At 42.1% G+C, this 16,884-nt stretch overlaps 1 protein-coding gene across 3 annotated transcripts in view; it reads right to left on the bottom strand.

The window, feature by feature from the left end:
* Positions 1-2,998: 2,998 nt before the first annotated feature.
* The window catches only part of SPTLC2 (serine palmitoyltransferase long chain base subunit 2), a 67,638-nt gene continuing 53,752 nt past the window's right edge, over positions 2,999-16,884 (bottom strand). For all 3 annotated transcript variants that reach the window (XM_081912206.1, XM_081912205.1, XM_081912207.1), the window contains exons 10-12: positions 13,940-14,075; positions 13,105-13,234; positions 2,999-9,000 (exon numbers count right to left, since the gene is read on the bottom strand). In XM_081912206.1, coding sequence (XP_081768332.1) covers positions 8,881-9,000; positions 13,105-13,234; positions 13,940-14,075 — 386 coding nt within the window. In that variant the 3' untranslated portion in view covers positions 2,999-8,880. The remainder of the gene's footprint in view (positions 9,001-13,104; positions 13,235-13,939; positions 14,076-16,884) is intronic.

Below are 16,884 nucleotides of genomic sequence, written 5' to 3'. Positions count from 1 at the left end.
AGGTTGGCAGGAGCTGGGACTGAGCAACGGGAGCTCACCCCGTCACGGGGATTCGAACCGCCGACCTTCTGATCGGCAAGCCCTAGGCTCTGTGGTTTAACCTACAGCGCCACCCGCATTCCTTGCACCTATTCCTCACTTGAGCAACCTTCCCGCTCCACTTCTCCTCTTCGCCGGTGGGTCAGTATTTACCTTCTTGGTAGTATTGCCATGGTGCATCTGCCCCAGTGAAATTGAATGCCTTCACCTGCCCCAGCTGCAACCAAACGTCTCTTGCTTCTCTCCAACCACAGCAGGCACTGTAACTCTCCAACAGTTTTTACTTCAACCCCAATGGCATACTCTTTCATTGTCTCTAGAGAGAGAGACTGACAGATGCCAGCAACGGTGGTATTACCACACTAAAGGCCACCTATAAACAACAGGATTTGTAACTGGAACAAGTAGCCACACAGCAAGGTATTGGCTTCTTAAACTTTTATTCTAGTGAGGCTTCCTAATTAAGACAGAATAAACAGTGGTGTAGCGTGGGTTGTCAGCACTCGGGGCAAGGCAAGTAATTTGTGCCCCCTAACCCGTGGATTTGCGCCCCCTAACCCCCAGATGTTGCGCCCGGTGCGGCCGGACCCCCCTGCACCCCCCACGCTACGCCACTGAGAATAAATAAAAGTTGAAGAGCATTGGTGCACTCACATCCGGCTCGTGGGCTTCTCATAGGCATCTGGTTAGCCAACAGATGCTGAACTAAGATGGGTTTTTGGCCTGATGCAACAGGGCTCTTCATATAAGCTTCCTGAACCGGACAAAACTAAACATTAAGAAATAAAATAGGAAAGCAACATAACCATGGCAAAAGATTATTGTCCTAGGGACAAACCACACCGCAAGCCAAGGGGCATGCACTCCTGTTAAAATATATACACAAAATATAGCAAGGGGAGTCCTGTAAGAGCTTGGTTCAACCTAATCATTTTACCAGTGTTTCTCTTCACGTTTTAAGAATCATGCACCCACAGGGCAAGGGTGTTCTTGCACAGGACCTGAAAAACCTGTTTAAACTACTTTTTAAGGGTAAAAAGGGAGCAGACAAACCTGTGCAGGAGGAATAGCCCATTTCTTTGGGGTCAAAAGCCTACTTTGGCACAGGCATGGAACCATGTCAATGCTCAGAAGGCTTCGCAGGTGCAAGGCATGGACGTGTAGGTGCAAAGCCATACAAAAACAGAAGCCACCCAGTGGTGGAGGGTGGTAATGTACCCTTACTGTAAGAAACCCAAGATGCATCACTGCCAAGGATTCTGGTTTGCAGGCTGGAGCGAACCTGTATCACATATGCTTAATTGTAAAGGTTATATTATGTTAATCAACAAAAGGGTACTAGGGAGACTTGTAACTTTCCGCCAGCCATTCCCAGTAAAAAGAAAACAAGAGCCCGTCCCACCCTGATCCCTCAGCTTTCACCTTATCCCAAGCAAACCTCTCCAAGTCAGTGGATGCTAGTCAATGGTCCACAGCAGAGGTTCACAAGCTTATTTGGAAACCCAGTCAGATGGGCGGGGTATAAATAATAAATTATTATTACTGCCCCCTTTTCAGGAAAAAAACCTCAGTGCCCCCCCCCCTGGAAATCTACCTTCTTTAAGCAAACAGAAAGTTGCAGTGACAAATCTGCCTTCTTTTATATACAGTGGTACCTTGGGTTAAGTACTTAATTCGTTCCGGAGGTCTGTTCTAACCTGAAACTGTTCTTAACCTGAAGCACCACTTTAGTTAATGGGGCCTCCTGCTGCTGCCGCGCCGCCGGAGCACGATTTCTGTTCTCATCCTGAAGCAAAAGTTCTTAACCCGAAGCACTATTTCTGGGTTAGCGGAGTCTGTAACCTGAAGCGTATGTAACCTGAAGCGTATGTAACCCGAGGTACCACTGTATCTATATTTCTGCCTATGTCTTACAAGAAAGGTATTGTAAAAACCCACGGGGCGGACCGAAGTGAAGCCTGCCGGCTCAGTCTGATCCACCCCAGGGCCACAGCATGCCTGCCATTGGCCAAATAAGCAGGCCAGCAGCAATCCACTTCCCAGGCCTGACTGAAGCCTGGGAAAACCCCTCATCTCCAGCACGACATTAGGATCCAGGGGAGGTGACGTCACCATCCTGCAAGTGTTGTTACACAACAGATGAAATATGTATGAATGGTTTTTCAAAATTTTATTCTCTTTATGCTTCCACTGCCCTTATTTTTATTCAATGCTCCACAATTGCAACCAAGGCTATTACTGCCCTCCTGGATTGTTCCAGCACCCCCAGGGTGTATATGTCAAGCATATACAGTACTCCTGATAACTTCCAAGAGCGACACACTGCTCTCACAACGGCCACGTAATGTTCACTCCACACTTGCAAGCAATTCACCCTTCATTGTGGCAGCATGTAGACTTGGGAACTCCCTGCCCACTGATATTAGGCAGGCCTACCTTCACCTAGGCAGGCCTACCTTCACGCAGGTGGCACTGTGGGTTAAAGGTCAGTGGTTCAAATCCCCGTGACGGGGTGAGCTCCCGTTGCTCGATCCCTGCTCCTGCCAACCTAGCAGTTTGAAGCACGTCAAAGTGCAAATAGATAAATAGGTACTGCTCCAGCGGGAAGGTTAACAGCGTTTCCGTGCGCTGCTCTGGTTTGCCAGAAGCAGCTTAGTCATGCTGGCCACAGCATGTACGCTGTACGCCGGCTCCCTTGGCGAATAAAGCGAGATGAGCGCCGCAACCCCAGAGTCGGCCACGACTGGACCTAATGATCAGGGGTCCCTTTACCTTTACCTTCACCATATTGTTTTTGATGCCTGCTAAAAATTGTTCTTGTGCTGACCTGTTTTTAATGTTGGCTTTCATTGTTGCTTTTTAAAGATTCAAAATTGTTCTATTATGCAAACCATTTAGAGGTTGCTGTCAACTAACCTGTATTTAAATAAACTTCGTTAAATAAAATGCTCACACAGAATATTGGTGAATTCTTTATTAAGCAGAACATAGCTAGATTTTGTCAAACAGTTTCTCTCCGCTTAACATGCATTGTTACTTAAAAGCCAATGTAGGATCTGCTTCTCTTCTTCCTCCCTACCCACATGGTACCCAACTTCGTGTTAATTGTTCGAGGTGTAAAAAAAGTCATGTCTGGAAGGGAAGTATTTTGGGGGGAGGTAATTAAAAATGTCATTTAAAATTTAATATCTACAAAAAAATCTAGGCTATATGTACATTATTACCAACAGAGGCATAGGAGCACAGTGCAATTTAAGACTTAGAAATTGTGGCTTCGAGGGCAAGTCTAGGGCTATAAAAATATGGGCCACCATTAGCTTAGAGACCAATAAATTAGCCTTGAGCTTCAGGCTCCATATGGTAGGTCCTGCCTCCACTTTCCTCCTAAATCTGACCACTATAGTTGCACATAAATGCAGGAGATACTTTTAGGGCAGGGGTTGCTGAAATACTGGCCAAGGTCGGCACATTTGGCAAATGGACAACACAGGGAAGGTTTGCATATTTCAGTGCACTTTTGTTTGTGGAAAGTGTTTTGGTAGTCATGTCACTTCTTGGCACATCCCAGCTGCTCCAGAAACACACTTGCCAGCTGCCATAGATAAATAAGTTAAGTTTTCCATTAGATCATTAGCTTTACAGCAGCCCTGTAAAAAAAAGATCCATTTGATCAAGTCAAGCGCAACACAGAGGGGCAAGAGCAGCTCTTAAACCCAGCATGGGCCCTTTCAACCTTTTTCACAAACAAACAGAGCTCAAAGCAGCAAATCTAAAAATCACACCATCAAACGGAGAGTAAGACCACAAGAATGCTTCATATTATAAACCTCCCAGGATGTATGTTAACAAGCAAATTTCCCACATTTGTTCTGATATGATGAAGCCAGCCCAATGTAAATCACATTAAGATTTAAATGATGGAACATTCGTTTCACCCTCAATGAGGTGACCGTCGGTATTTACTGCTTTAGGGAGAAAGTATAAGCCCCTTGATGAAATATACCAACTATCACCATGAAGGTGCATTATTTTAATCTTTTCTGTGGAAAATGTCAAGTAGATAAGTGTGTGCAAGGTAAAACATTGTGTGTGAACCTACAACTCTGGGAAACTGGGATAAGAATTAGCTGTCATCCTACACCACTTTTAGCTTCATAGACTGACCTATCTACGTGTGAACAGACCCTGTATCCTCTTAAATTACTAAATGGAAGAGAATATCTGAAAACAATTTCTGTTCTTTGGATAAGTTTCAGTTGTGCCAAGCACCAAAACATTTTAAAGTTGGGGTTTTTTTTAATTAAAAAAAGAATAGCATTAAGCCTAATTAATATTTCTCCCATTGCCCCCCAATGCAGACACTGCAGAGATTTCCACTTTCCTTTTCAGACATTAAAGTACAAAATGCACAACACAAGAAATCTCAAGCGTGCAAGTGCATCTTTCAGCATAAGCATCCTTTAAAATATCCACCAGCAGGAACCTGAGCATTTCCCAATTATGTGCATTTGGAAAAGACAAGCACTGGAAAGACAATGTCTGTTTTCTCTGCAACACGCTGTGTCACATTGACTCTAGAACCTAGACCAGAGTACAAAGAATGTGGGGAGTGGGGGGGTGGAACAACCTCTCAGGAAGTACATAAGCTACATGACTCAAACCCTCATTTTCAGCAAAAATAAAAACAATTAGTTTTTGGATGGCCCCATATATTTCAAACTCTGGTCCCAAGGCAACCAGACTCACAGCAGTAGGTAGCCTTCAAAGGCTCACCCCTGTTTTAAAAGTGAGGGCAGGGGTGGATAATCACCACGGAGGGGCAGCTGAGGAAAACCACAAGTTGCCAGGTGGATACATAGCCCTGGATGTTGCAATGTGCTATTTGGGGCACGAAGGAAAACAACTGCTAAATACACCCAATATATATCTTTGCAGGCCAATGTGGATATGACCCCTGCAATGTTTGTTCCTTTCCCCTTGCTCTCTATGCTTGCCCTTGTGGGGAGAAACACCTTTCCTCCAACAAATTAAGGTTCAGAGACCAAACATACCCTGCCCCCACACCACCACCAAAAGTGATCTTTCTTGGGTATTCCAGGTCTTTCCATCTGTACGTGAAATTCAACATGCAAGAGCATGTCAGCTGCTACTGATAATGTGGGTTTCAGAGAAGCGTAAGGTTCAAGCTCGCTTGCTCCAACACAAGCAATCTGTTATTTGGCATAGTGAGGGCTGCGATGTTTCACTGTCCCCTTCTGGATAAGCTGTCTAGATTATGAAGCCAAGCAAGTCTGGAGTGCAATCTTGATATTTTGTAATATTCTCTTTGGCAAGAAATCAGTTCTTTCAGAAGAAGACCACCCAACGTCCTGCAATAAATACAATTTTACCTGCTTTTCCCAAAGATTGATCATACAGGCAACAAACAGCCCTTTCAAAACCTAGGGAAGTTGTCGTTCATGCCCATCAGCCATATCATACCACATTGTAGGTTGAGTGTGGGAACCGTAAGAATCCCCAAACCGATGCTATAATCTTTCCTGGAATGAGAAGACTTGGAAAATATTGGTGTGTGGTGGGAGACAGCATTAGAATACAAGGGACATGTTGACACTGTGTCACATAAATCTTATGTTAAATATCGGGTACTGGATATTCTGATATATTGGTCCCACCTGATACTGGCATCCAACTGTACCAAAGGATACAAAGCAAAAGAAAAACAGCAGATGAGGCATTTGTCTCCTGCATTTTCCTTCTTCCCTACCCATCACCCAAAGCACACACAAAAACCTTTCTTGGGGAGTATCACGTTGTCCTCCTGTACAGTTTAAGTATTCAGTTCAGCTTTCAGACATACCACCTGACCTCATTCACCCAGCTAAGTTGTCCAGTTCCCTTGAAGATGTTACTGAAGTACTTCTGCTAATGCAATTGTGGAAAGTGTTAACAAAAACATGCTTAAAAATGGCCTGCATTTATTTCATATACCCGCTGTCCCCTCAAAGTAGCTTTGTATCATCCTAAGACTGTGTGTGTGCGCACACATGCACATGGCAGCATTCGTACTTATGAAGACAGAATAGTTGATTATTTTTTTTAATGAAAGCTTTTCAGCTGTTGAACTAGCAGTCTTGCCAAACTGCATCCCCTGTTGGGATGAAGTCAATTGAGTGCAAGGGCAGGCAGTTCCTTAGCTGAATCCCAAGGAATGGATTTTTAAACTATTGAATCCTTATATTTGGTCCTGTCTAGGGAAGGGAAATCCAGGTCATTGTTGGAACTCCCAACTCTCATCTATCAGCATGGTCAATGGCCAGAGATAATGGATGCGGTGGCCATATAACATCTAGAGGGCCACAGGTCCCACAGCAGTCCTGGTGTAAACTAGTTAGGGCAGCACCACTTTTATGAATGTTGGAACAAACACCAAAATATCTTATCACTGCACTTGACATGTTTGCTGCGGAAGGCACTGCCTGCAACACCAATGCTTCCTGAAACAGCTATGCATGGTGCCGCCCGTAAGCAGTTTGATACAGAAACATAGGGTTGTCATTCCCAGTACTCTCAGTAATCCTGGGCAGAAGGTCTTAGGAATTATTAGGATATATAATATTATTATATCGTGATCTGGCATTGACACACATGGAGGATGGTGGCAGGTCCCCAAAAGAAGCATAGTTGAGATCTAGTGGAAATGAAGACCACTATTTCCAGCAAAGCCAGTTTATAGTGAACACATTTCAAGTTATTTGTGGGATACCAAGAATTTAGGGGAAATAGAAACTTTTAGATGCTATTTTGACTCTTTCCCACTTCCTGTGCATTTGGCTCTTGGTGCTAAGGCCACACGGCTCAGTATATACAGCATAAAATTATTATTATTTTACTGTTAGGTTTCAAAATATCTAACATGTTCAACACATGATCAAAAACTCCATGCCAGCATATGACTTGGAAACACAATTGCAAAATCTTAGTTCTGCCTTTGTTTCAGGCCTTGGCAAGTGGCACTGCACAATATTAGCAACTACAATCTGTTCTTTGGTCAAGTATTATTATTCCTTAATTCTGAATCAGACTTTGGAAATCCTTGCCCTGACCTAGCTGAAGTATTTGCCATATTGAGAGGCTAAGCAGAGGCTCTTTAAGCAAGCTGGCAGATCTTCAGCTGCTCAGAATTTTCTACTGTTACGCATAATCCTTTGCAATAATTTACTGGAAATGTACAAGTGGGGAGGTTTCCTCCGTGCAAAAAGTTAAAAAAATTACATGGTTAAAGAGTATGAAGTTGAACCATGGATACTCTGACTTCATAATGCATATGTGTGAAAACAGCACACTGCACTTCTGCCAATGAACAGCCTATATATGATTTCTAGTAAATTAAGTAATAGCCATTGTAACTGAATTCACTGGAAGACATAGTCAACGGCAACTATTTTCTTAGTTTAGTATGCTTCTGAGAATCAAATTCTCCAACACAATTTTTCTAAAAAGTGAACAAGGCATATTCTTCTTTTTTGCTTCCAAGGCTATTCTTAAATATTTTGAGGCAAATATCCAAAGATCAAAGTATTTTCATATTGTGCTAATAAAATGGCTGCTTCCACTCACACAAAGAAACTCACCAGACTAATAGTCTCATTCCCACCCCACACCTTTGTGTATTTGGCAATTGCTCTTGATACACAGATTGCTATAAAAGCAACTTCAAAAATATACATACATGTTGTAATGAGATTTTGCCTTCTGCTGCCTACCTTCTGTGGCCACAGCAAACACCTAATTGGTATCAATATAGCAAGAGCAATTCAAGTATCACAAAAGGCCCTCTGAGGAGGCAGACCATCAGCATTTAGGTTTCGAAGAGCTGCATCATTAGCTCTGCCAAAAAGTAGAGCAGGAATATGTGAAAGGAGGAAAAGGAAGGTGGTTTGGAATACTACTCCCTCCCAATCTGGTTCTTCATCTGACCACACACACACACACACACACACCCCAGAGCTAAAGGCAAACACTCATGAATCCAACAAGCAACACGAGAACTCATCCTGGAAACTGGAATTGTGGGGACACCTTGGAGCTGAAGGAATACTATACAGGGAAAGGGAAATGTCCACAAAGTTCTATCCTGCTCTGAAATGTTATTTGCTACTTACTCTAATGAAGGAACACTTGGAACCCAGTCTGAAATATCAAGATGGATAAAGGCCCTGGGAAGATTCCTGCTTTGTCCCTTAAAGAACTGACTAACAGTCCTTAAGAGGCAAGTCAACCACCATTGTAATAATAAAGACAAAAAAAAAAGCACTATGTAAAGGGACAAGGAAAAGACTTTGGTTGATTATTTCATGTTAAATATATTCAAATTAGCTAGCTGTCAATGATTTCATCAGAAGCCTTAGCTGAATAAACTGGCTGGTCTTGCACTCTCAAGGAGGTTAGACTGTAGTCATGAAAAAGGAAACGCCGTGACAGAAGCATTGCAGCATCCTTAGCAATGCCCACCTTGCAGCGCGATGGGGAACACACTCACTGCCAACAGTGGCCGCCGCGATCTCATCGTGACAAACAAATAGGGAATCAGCATTTTAAAAATGTAAGCCAAACTCCTCCCTAGGGCAAGACCTTAAAGCAATAGGAAGAAAAGCCAGGTTTTGCTTTGCTTTTCACAACACACCAGTTCTAGCTGTTGTTGCCACTTCAGTTTTGTGAGTAAGAAGTCATTCTGTTTATGCTAAGCAGTCCGTCAGTGTTTGGTTCAAGAACCTTGGTCTTTGAGCCACACAGAGTTCTGAGGAGTGTGCCTTGCCTATCAAAAGACAGGGAGAGAACTCAGTCTTCAGTCTCTTCGTATGTTGTCTCGTCAAAAGGACGGTCAAGGAGAGGTACCAGTCGATGCCGGGAGTATTTCAACTGCAAGAGGTCTCCAACTTCATTTATTTCCTTTAAAGCCTGGAAAAAGAGGAATATCAGGTGATTTTTTTTCTTTTTTAAGGATTGCTGCATGAAGAAAAAGGTGGGGAAACACAATGGCTAGGATCTAAAGAGATGTTTGCGCTCATGCAAGGGGATTGTATTAGCACAATTGATTTAATTTACCTTTCTGCTTTAATCCATGGCTACAGAATCTGTAGCCCCCCCCCCTCCATCAGATCCTAGATTTAAATTCCTATCAGCTCCAGCTAGCATGGCTAAGAGTCAGGGACCAGAAGAGTGCAGTATTCCAGAAACATATGGAGGGCGACAGGCTCCCCATGATTGCCTTAGACAGCTAATCTCATGCTCTAAACTGCTTTTGAAACTCGCTTAGTTTCAAAAGGAGATCTGCATGCAGCCCAGGGGAGGGTTTCAGGCTGAGAAAACTCAAAACTGGGCTGCTAGCCTAAGCTTTCTTCTTCTTTTTTTTTTTTTAACATTTATCTCCAATATTCTGTTTCCTCTCCCTGGAGATGGTGAGCCTTCTAGGGCAGGCTTTTTTTCTTTCTGTATGGCAATAAGCACATAGCTGATGGAATAATGAAGTACTAATTCTACCATTATTGAACATAACTGCAGTTCAATCCCAAGCTGTGCCTCATTTCTTTATTAAATTATATCCTGCCCGGGTGTGGAGGCTGCCTTTAGCAGCGGAGGCAGCCATGGTGGTGGAGGGAGACAAATAAACATTTGGGGGTGGGATTAAAAATAAATAAATAAATAAATAATATCCTGCCCTTCAAAGCCCAGGGCAGCATAAACAAGTGATAAAACAATAAAAGCATCTTTCAAAATAATAATAAATGAAGTGGAATCTTTACGCAAAACATAATGGCAAAGGCCAATGAAGGCATTGCATTTGTAGAACAACTCACACTCATATAGCAGAACTTCCCTGCTCTCTCCTCACTCTGCACCTTCCCAAAGTCTACTCTGGCAGGTCATCTAACCCTCCTGAACAGATCTGGAGAGCACAAGTTCCCTCATTCCTATTGATATGAAGAAAGCTAACCAGGGCTAGATTTGCATGTGTAAGGAATGTGAGCTGAGTTCAATTCTGGTACTAAAGACAATTTCCTGGGTTCAGAATGTGCCTTAGAGGCACCCTTGTTCTTTAATTCTAGCAATATTATGCCTCTGGCTGGTAGTTTTGGGGGTTCTAGTAAAAAACACAGAGTGATTCTAACAAGCCTGAAGCTTGCTCAACCTGGTTTATACCTGCCACTAGTTCCAATGTGGATAGAACTTAAGTTTGCTGGTTTGCAAAAGCTTCTAAAGCTCTAGTAAGGAAAAACCAGTAGACACACAAAATTTCCTCCCTAGGTCAGCATACATACGTTTATCTAAAGCACAAATCCTCACCCCTTCTTTTTCTGCAACTCTCTTTTATGAAGTCCATTCTTCTCCAGGAACATTGTGTGGCAAGTGTGAGGAAATAACTCTCCTGCCCTACCCACAATTCGGTAGCTCTTATCCCCATACAACCTATGTGGCCCCAATAACTGACAACAGAAAGTGAATAAATGAGTGCCATATGTCAAGAAACCTCAAGGTGGTGACACAGTTTGAGAAAGCGCCCCCCCCCCCCCCGCCAAACAGAGGCCACATAAGCTCTGAATTCAAGAGGGGCGGGAGGGGGGAAGGGTAGAAATTGCCAAACACTGTCTAATTGTGAGCATATTTTAAGCACAGCTTTAGCAAAAGGCAACATGTGGAAATAATTTGAGGTTGAATTTCTGTTGAAAGAGTCCCTTAACTGTTATTCTTGAACTCAGATTTAGGATTTTATTAATTTAAAACAAAGAGAAGCATGTGACTTGCAAAGACTACAAAGGAAATGGCATGGCTGAACTCTGACTTCAGGAAAGTGTAATATATTTTTCATCACTGAAAAGAAAGCACCAGCCCACAGGGATGCAAGTTACGAGAGGCTCTGCTCTGATCCAGGGCCAAAGTATTTTCAGGCAAGCAAGTTTTATTTATATTAGAGTTATACATTGTACCAGAGAACCATTGTCCATCATGTGGGTTGATTTAATAAGGAAGCATTACAAATATCAGGTTTTTAATTTTTTTTAAGAGACCTCCACACTCAACACAGAGTAGGTAGGGAGAGAAAAGGGAAAAAATGAGAAAAGATGTGCTCTCTTCAGCCAGTAAGAGGAAGGTACATGGACCAGCTCTGTAAGGTCTCTTTTTCGCCTTAGTTAAGCTCAGGAAAGCTGCTCCCACTTCCTACCTGTCAGCACTTGTGATCATTTAGAAAAAACAGTTCAGATCAATGTTCCAGCCATGCTCAAAATGTGGAACATTACCTATTCTGAAGGAAGAAAGGCTCATGTTTCCATAAATCAAGCTACTTTGGTATTCTTACCAGGGATTTAAGTAAAGTGATACAGCCTTCTTCTGTTCCAGTGTGGCACTACTCAGTGAGTGCTGTCCTACTTTCAGGAATCCCATTTCCCACCTCAGTTCCTCAGAACCACAGCCCAACCCATTCAGCAGGGTCTCTTCACCCCTTGTGGAATATTTGAAGTGGGGGGTGCTGCCAAGGTGACAAGGGGTGGGAAAATCAACTTCTGTCAGTCCTGTTACATATGGTCCTCTGAATTCAATCCATTTGGAGGACAGGTAGGTTTCTGAACAGGACCATCACTTTTTAAATAAAGTTACAGATAGGCAGCCGTGTTGGTCTGCCATAGCCAAAACAAAAAAAAATTCCTTCCAGTAGCACCTTAAAGACCAACTAAGTTAGTTCTTGGTATGAGCTTTCGTGTGCATGCACACTTCTTCAGATACACAGTATCTGAAGAAGTGTGCATGCACACGAAAGCTCATACCAAGAACTAACTTAGTTGGTCTTTAAGGTGCTACTGGAAGGATTTTTTTTTGTTTTTAAATAAAAATACTGTAACTTTTCAAACCTATGCAAACATACTAATGTATGAAACACAGGCATATTATGTACCTATAAGGGTCTTCAGAACTTCTTTCCATGAGCTGTGTTTTTCAATGACCCCAGGTGTAACGTTGATGCATATTCCCTCACTGCATTTCTTGTTTGGCACTATATTGCTAAAGATCCTGCATAGTTGTTTTAGAAATAAAACTCACTATTTTCATATACCTGTTTAGACATCAGAATGGCCTACAGCTGGCATCCTTTGCCATAAAAGTAGTGGAGCTTATTGATCTCTTACTTATTGGGTCTGTTATTACTCAACTTTCAGATTTTTGGGCACCTGAATAAATGGAGGTATGTACCCTCCAAAATCCACTTCTTGCATTAAGATTTTCTGTAACAAAATTAATAAATAATAATATAAAAAGTCATTCATTTACTCTACGAAAGTAGTACACATTCAGCTCCACTTGCTTTCATGTTCTTCTCGTTGCTAATTCTTTTAATCCTGCAAATATGCAGCACCATTTTTTATTCCTGCACATTTTTATCCCATGTATACATACAAAGGTTAGGTAAGGCACCATGCATTCAGATCAGTAACTGTAAAGTTAATCTAAATTCAAACTAACAGATGGCAATATTTTTAGAATAGTTTCTGAAGTAAAAGAGAGGGGGGGAATTCTCAGCAGTTACTAAAAATTGTAGCAGCCTTTTGGCAATACATTAAAACACAGTGATGCTGTGCATATAGTCTGGTGTGTAAACACAAAGCACAATAAATTTTAAACATATCATTTAATTGTATTTAGCTCAACATGCTTATAAGCAAATTACGCAACCTCTTTCCAAATGCAGTGTCACAGCTCTTCTCCTGTCAATCAACAGTTTAATAATACCGTGGCTGATTCAGAACAGGGCCTCTAGCGTCATACCAAGGGTCAGAATTTCCCCCCACTTAGAATTACAAACCAAAGCAGTCTAACTTAGGTTATGCAGTGCCCCATTGCAATCATAAGAGAATGCAGTAACTTTAAAAACACCAGAATTAGGAGAACACTGGTCCAACCTAAGCACATGTCTCGTCATGTTCTGCTCCTGACCAGAAGATCTCTTTCATACTCAACTGCTAAGACTAGTTAAAAGATGACAGAGCAGGGACAAACTTGAATACTTACAATATCAAGTATCTCTTTGGTAAGCGCTGCAGACAGACAAAATCTGGCTCTGGATTCAATGATCGGAGTGGCAGGAAAACCCACTACCACAACGGCTATGTGCCTTTTCAACATCTCTCGTCCAAATGCACTGTGAAGGAAGCAAGACAAGATTAATGAAGCAGCAGCAGCAGCAGCAGCAGCAGCAATACAAGGCCTATGCTGCTTGGAGGCGGGGTGGGGGTGGGGGGGCTTTCGTGAAGAATGCCTGGGAGGCCGCTGTTCTGACTGCTTGCCTTAGAAACACACAGCGCCTGCATACAAAGGTCTCTTTTGTTCAGTCCGGAGGTGGTCTTTCTAGAAAGGTTTCACTGTATTAAGTTCACACAAAGCTGAAAGATTCTATTTGGCAGGGGCTGGTCTTTTAGCAGGCTACTTCTAAACGGATTTGTAACTTAAACTTGAAAGTATCTTTGATAGAACACAGAAACTCCAGCTTTGGAGCTCACTCACCAAGAATTCCACCACCACCCCTCCCTTGCCAATTGCTATCTGAGCAGGCAGCTTGCACTGTGCAGAAATATCCAGGAATGCTCTGTGATTCCATGCAGTGACAAAGAACAAGGCAAGTAGGATGTGGAACCGGGCAATAATCCAGCTTCCCAAGAGTCTGGGAGTCTAACCTCCTACAGTAGTAGCTTCATATATCCCTGCTCCCATAAGTCAAATGTCAATTCCCTAACTGTTTCTTCTGCTACTGCTGTAGCACCAACTATTTTGAAGGGAGTTGGGTATACATCCAATCGTTACTACTTCTGCTAGAGCTAAACGATCACTATCTCCCTATATAACCTACCCGATTTTTGCTGGCATATACAACATCAAAGGTACAACAGGTGAGTCTTCATTTCCATAGATGATGAAGCCCATTTCCTTAAGCCGTCTTCGGAAATACCTGATGCTCTCAGCCAACTGTTGTATACGCTGCTTTCCTGAAAGGGAAAATCAAACGAATGAGGTTTTTGTACCTGATTCCAAAATCACATTTTGATGCCAACACAGGTGAAAATAGCTTGAGAAAGGTGGAAGCACATATTTTTAAAAAAGAATTATGAAATGCTATTATCTCCTGCCTTGGAAAAGGCTTCAGTGTAGCCAAGATTATATTGACTGGAGAAACTATCCCGCCTCAGGCATTAGAAGTAGAAGACATGAGTGGGAAGAGTGGAGAAATCCCTCTAATTCTCCTTCAGCAGGGACTGAAGGGGTTCAAATAACAGCTTAGAATGTAGAATCACTATCAGCCTCAGTTTCCCATTTGCCAAGTGGATAATGGATGATGCAAGGTCTCAACTTCCAGGATATGGAAGGTTACAAATCAATTCCCATTTGGTTTATAAGATTCAGAAATTAAAATTTGAGATTTTTTATTATTAACAGCTCTTGACTATGAGACACCAAGAATATCTGTATCATAATACTAGATGGAGTTCCATGCCTATGAAAAAATGACTATGGCTTAAACATGGTTTTTGACATCTTTGGAGGACAAAGACAAAGACTTGTGTTTACCTTCACTTCATTATCCCCAGACTTGCTGTCCTTTAGGTTCTTGAAGTGCCTGACCCAGATAGAGATAGAAAGATAGACATCTGGACAACCCCTACAGCACCTTCACCACTGATCTGTCAAGACTAATCTTGCAGCTACTTATTCAACTTATAACCAAATTTGTTGTGATGTGAAATCACTAGTATGCAACATTAGCCACATTTTCCCACAGAGAATTTCATTTGCACTTGTTGAATAAACTACAGTAACAGATAATTAATGCACGTTTCTTGGAAAAGGCTGGTATTTTAAATAATTTTGCAGCAACAGAGGATTTTCCTATAGGAAACTGATGGTAAACCTTCATATCCAGTAAATAAGTGGCAGAGAATAAGTGGTGTGTCTGCTATCCTTTTAAGATGGTAGTCCAACCCTCCCTCTAATGGCAGCAAGGACCACCCACAGGGAGCACCAGGGTTCAACGGCAACAAATACATTTCCTCTGAACTCATCAAAGCCAAGCGTAAGTTGAATTCTTATTCCACAAACAAGCAAGGGAAGCCTGCAGCACCAGTGTTTGTTTTAAAGCCCAGCTAGTCCTTTGATGAGAAACTGATTTCACTGGAGCCCATTAGGGTTTAAAAGCAAAGTAATCACCCACAGAGGATAACAAGATCTTCCTCCCTCTACACTTGCAAGAAGGCTTTTCAAACAGGCATCTGTTTTGTAACTATGCGACATCCCACCATACAATTTCTAAAGCTTGTGATTATACTACTAACGTTGCATTCTTTTCCAATGCCTATTTCTAACGTCATCTGTGAAAGGAAACGGATATCAAAAGTTTGTGCATCTGCTTATGTTTGTGCACTGCATAATAATCCAACAGACCTTTTTAGGAGGACAAGATTAGTTTCTATGAAGTTTCAAGTGTCTGTTCCTTTACATAACACATTCAATTCACAAGAAGCTTTATTGCTGGTAAAAAGTGAAGTTTTGATGCCAAGGTACAAACATAGGTTAGGTCACTAAAAGTAGATGAAAAACTTGTTTTTATATATAGTTTGCAGCCTGTTTAAGTACACAGCTCTGATTTTGAGCACCCAGCAAAAATACAAAGGTGACTGGAGGAGCTTGAAAACAAATGCTTGCTGTTTGGAGATGCTGAGGGAGTAGAGATTGCCACGCATGCACTTATAACAAGATTAACACGCATGCACTTATAACAAGATTAACAAGCTCTGAATGAAGCACTTAAAATACTCTTCACTCTCCTTCCATGATGACAGATTGTCCACGACACCATTATGCAGAAGTGGCACTTAGCTCTGAAGCTGCCGCTTTCCTGCCGAAGGCATCCAAAGCTAAGCACTATCCCTATCAAAAATCTCATCAAGCATCTCCCAGGGTTGCTTCTAATTAGTTCACACATCGCTAGGGTTCCCAAGGGTGTGGGAGTCTACCTTAAGCTCATGTATCATCTTCTCTCACAGTATGCAGTGCCTTTAAGGTGAACTGGACCTTACAGGGACAAAACACCTGTGCAAGGGGTATGCAAGCAAAGAGGCAGACTTGGCTAAATAAGGCTACTCATATAAGCTCCAGTTTACATTTTACAGTTTGCATTAATGGTTCTATGTGGGTTGGGGAATGGCGGTGTGTCAGTAGCTAAGATATGATTTTTTTCCACAATCATAGCCACATTGTGTAGAGTAAATGCACTCTAAGCTGTGTTTGGTTGGATTTGGACCCAATCTTTTACAACTTGCACTCAAACCATCCCTCATGGAGTGTCAGCTACAACTCCCCAGTAAACCACAAATTCTATAGTTTCACTGAGTGAGAAGTGGCCATCGCAAGTGTTGGCCATCAACTAGGGAGATTCAAAATGAGATTAACAATTTTTTAATATATTCAGTTTTGCCCATTTCCCATACAATTTCAACTTTGTGGATTTTTTTAAATAACCCCCCCCCCTATGCACTCCAGAGGAGTTCACCTGAAAGCTCAATTGTTCCCAAAGAAAATTAAGATGTAGTGGAAACAAGGTTGTTTAATAGCACAGCCTTTTCAACAGTGTGAACTTGAAATCCAGTGTTTAATTTTTATTATGTGTGCTGTCTGTCAGGGCCAGGGGGGCTCATAAAACACTAATTTCCTGCAAATTCAAGCTTCAGGCTTCTACCACGTTTGCCATTTTTAAAGTGAGTGTGTGCTGTCTTCAGTTTTACAAGTAGCTGGCCCACAGTT

The sequence above is a fragment of the Podarcis melisellensis genome (assembly GCF_964234715.1).
Source record: "Podarcis melisellensis genome assembly, chromosome: 1".
Taxonomy (NCBI): Eukaryota; Metazoa; Chordata; class Lepidosauria; order Squamata; family Lacertidae; genus Podarcis; species Podarcis melisellensis.
The sequence above is the reverse complement of the archived record's forward strand: the minus strand, read 5'-3'. Positions and strand labels throughout refer to the sequence as shown.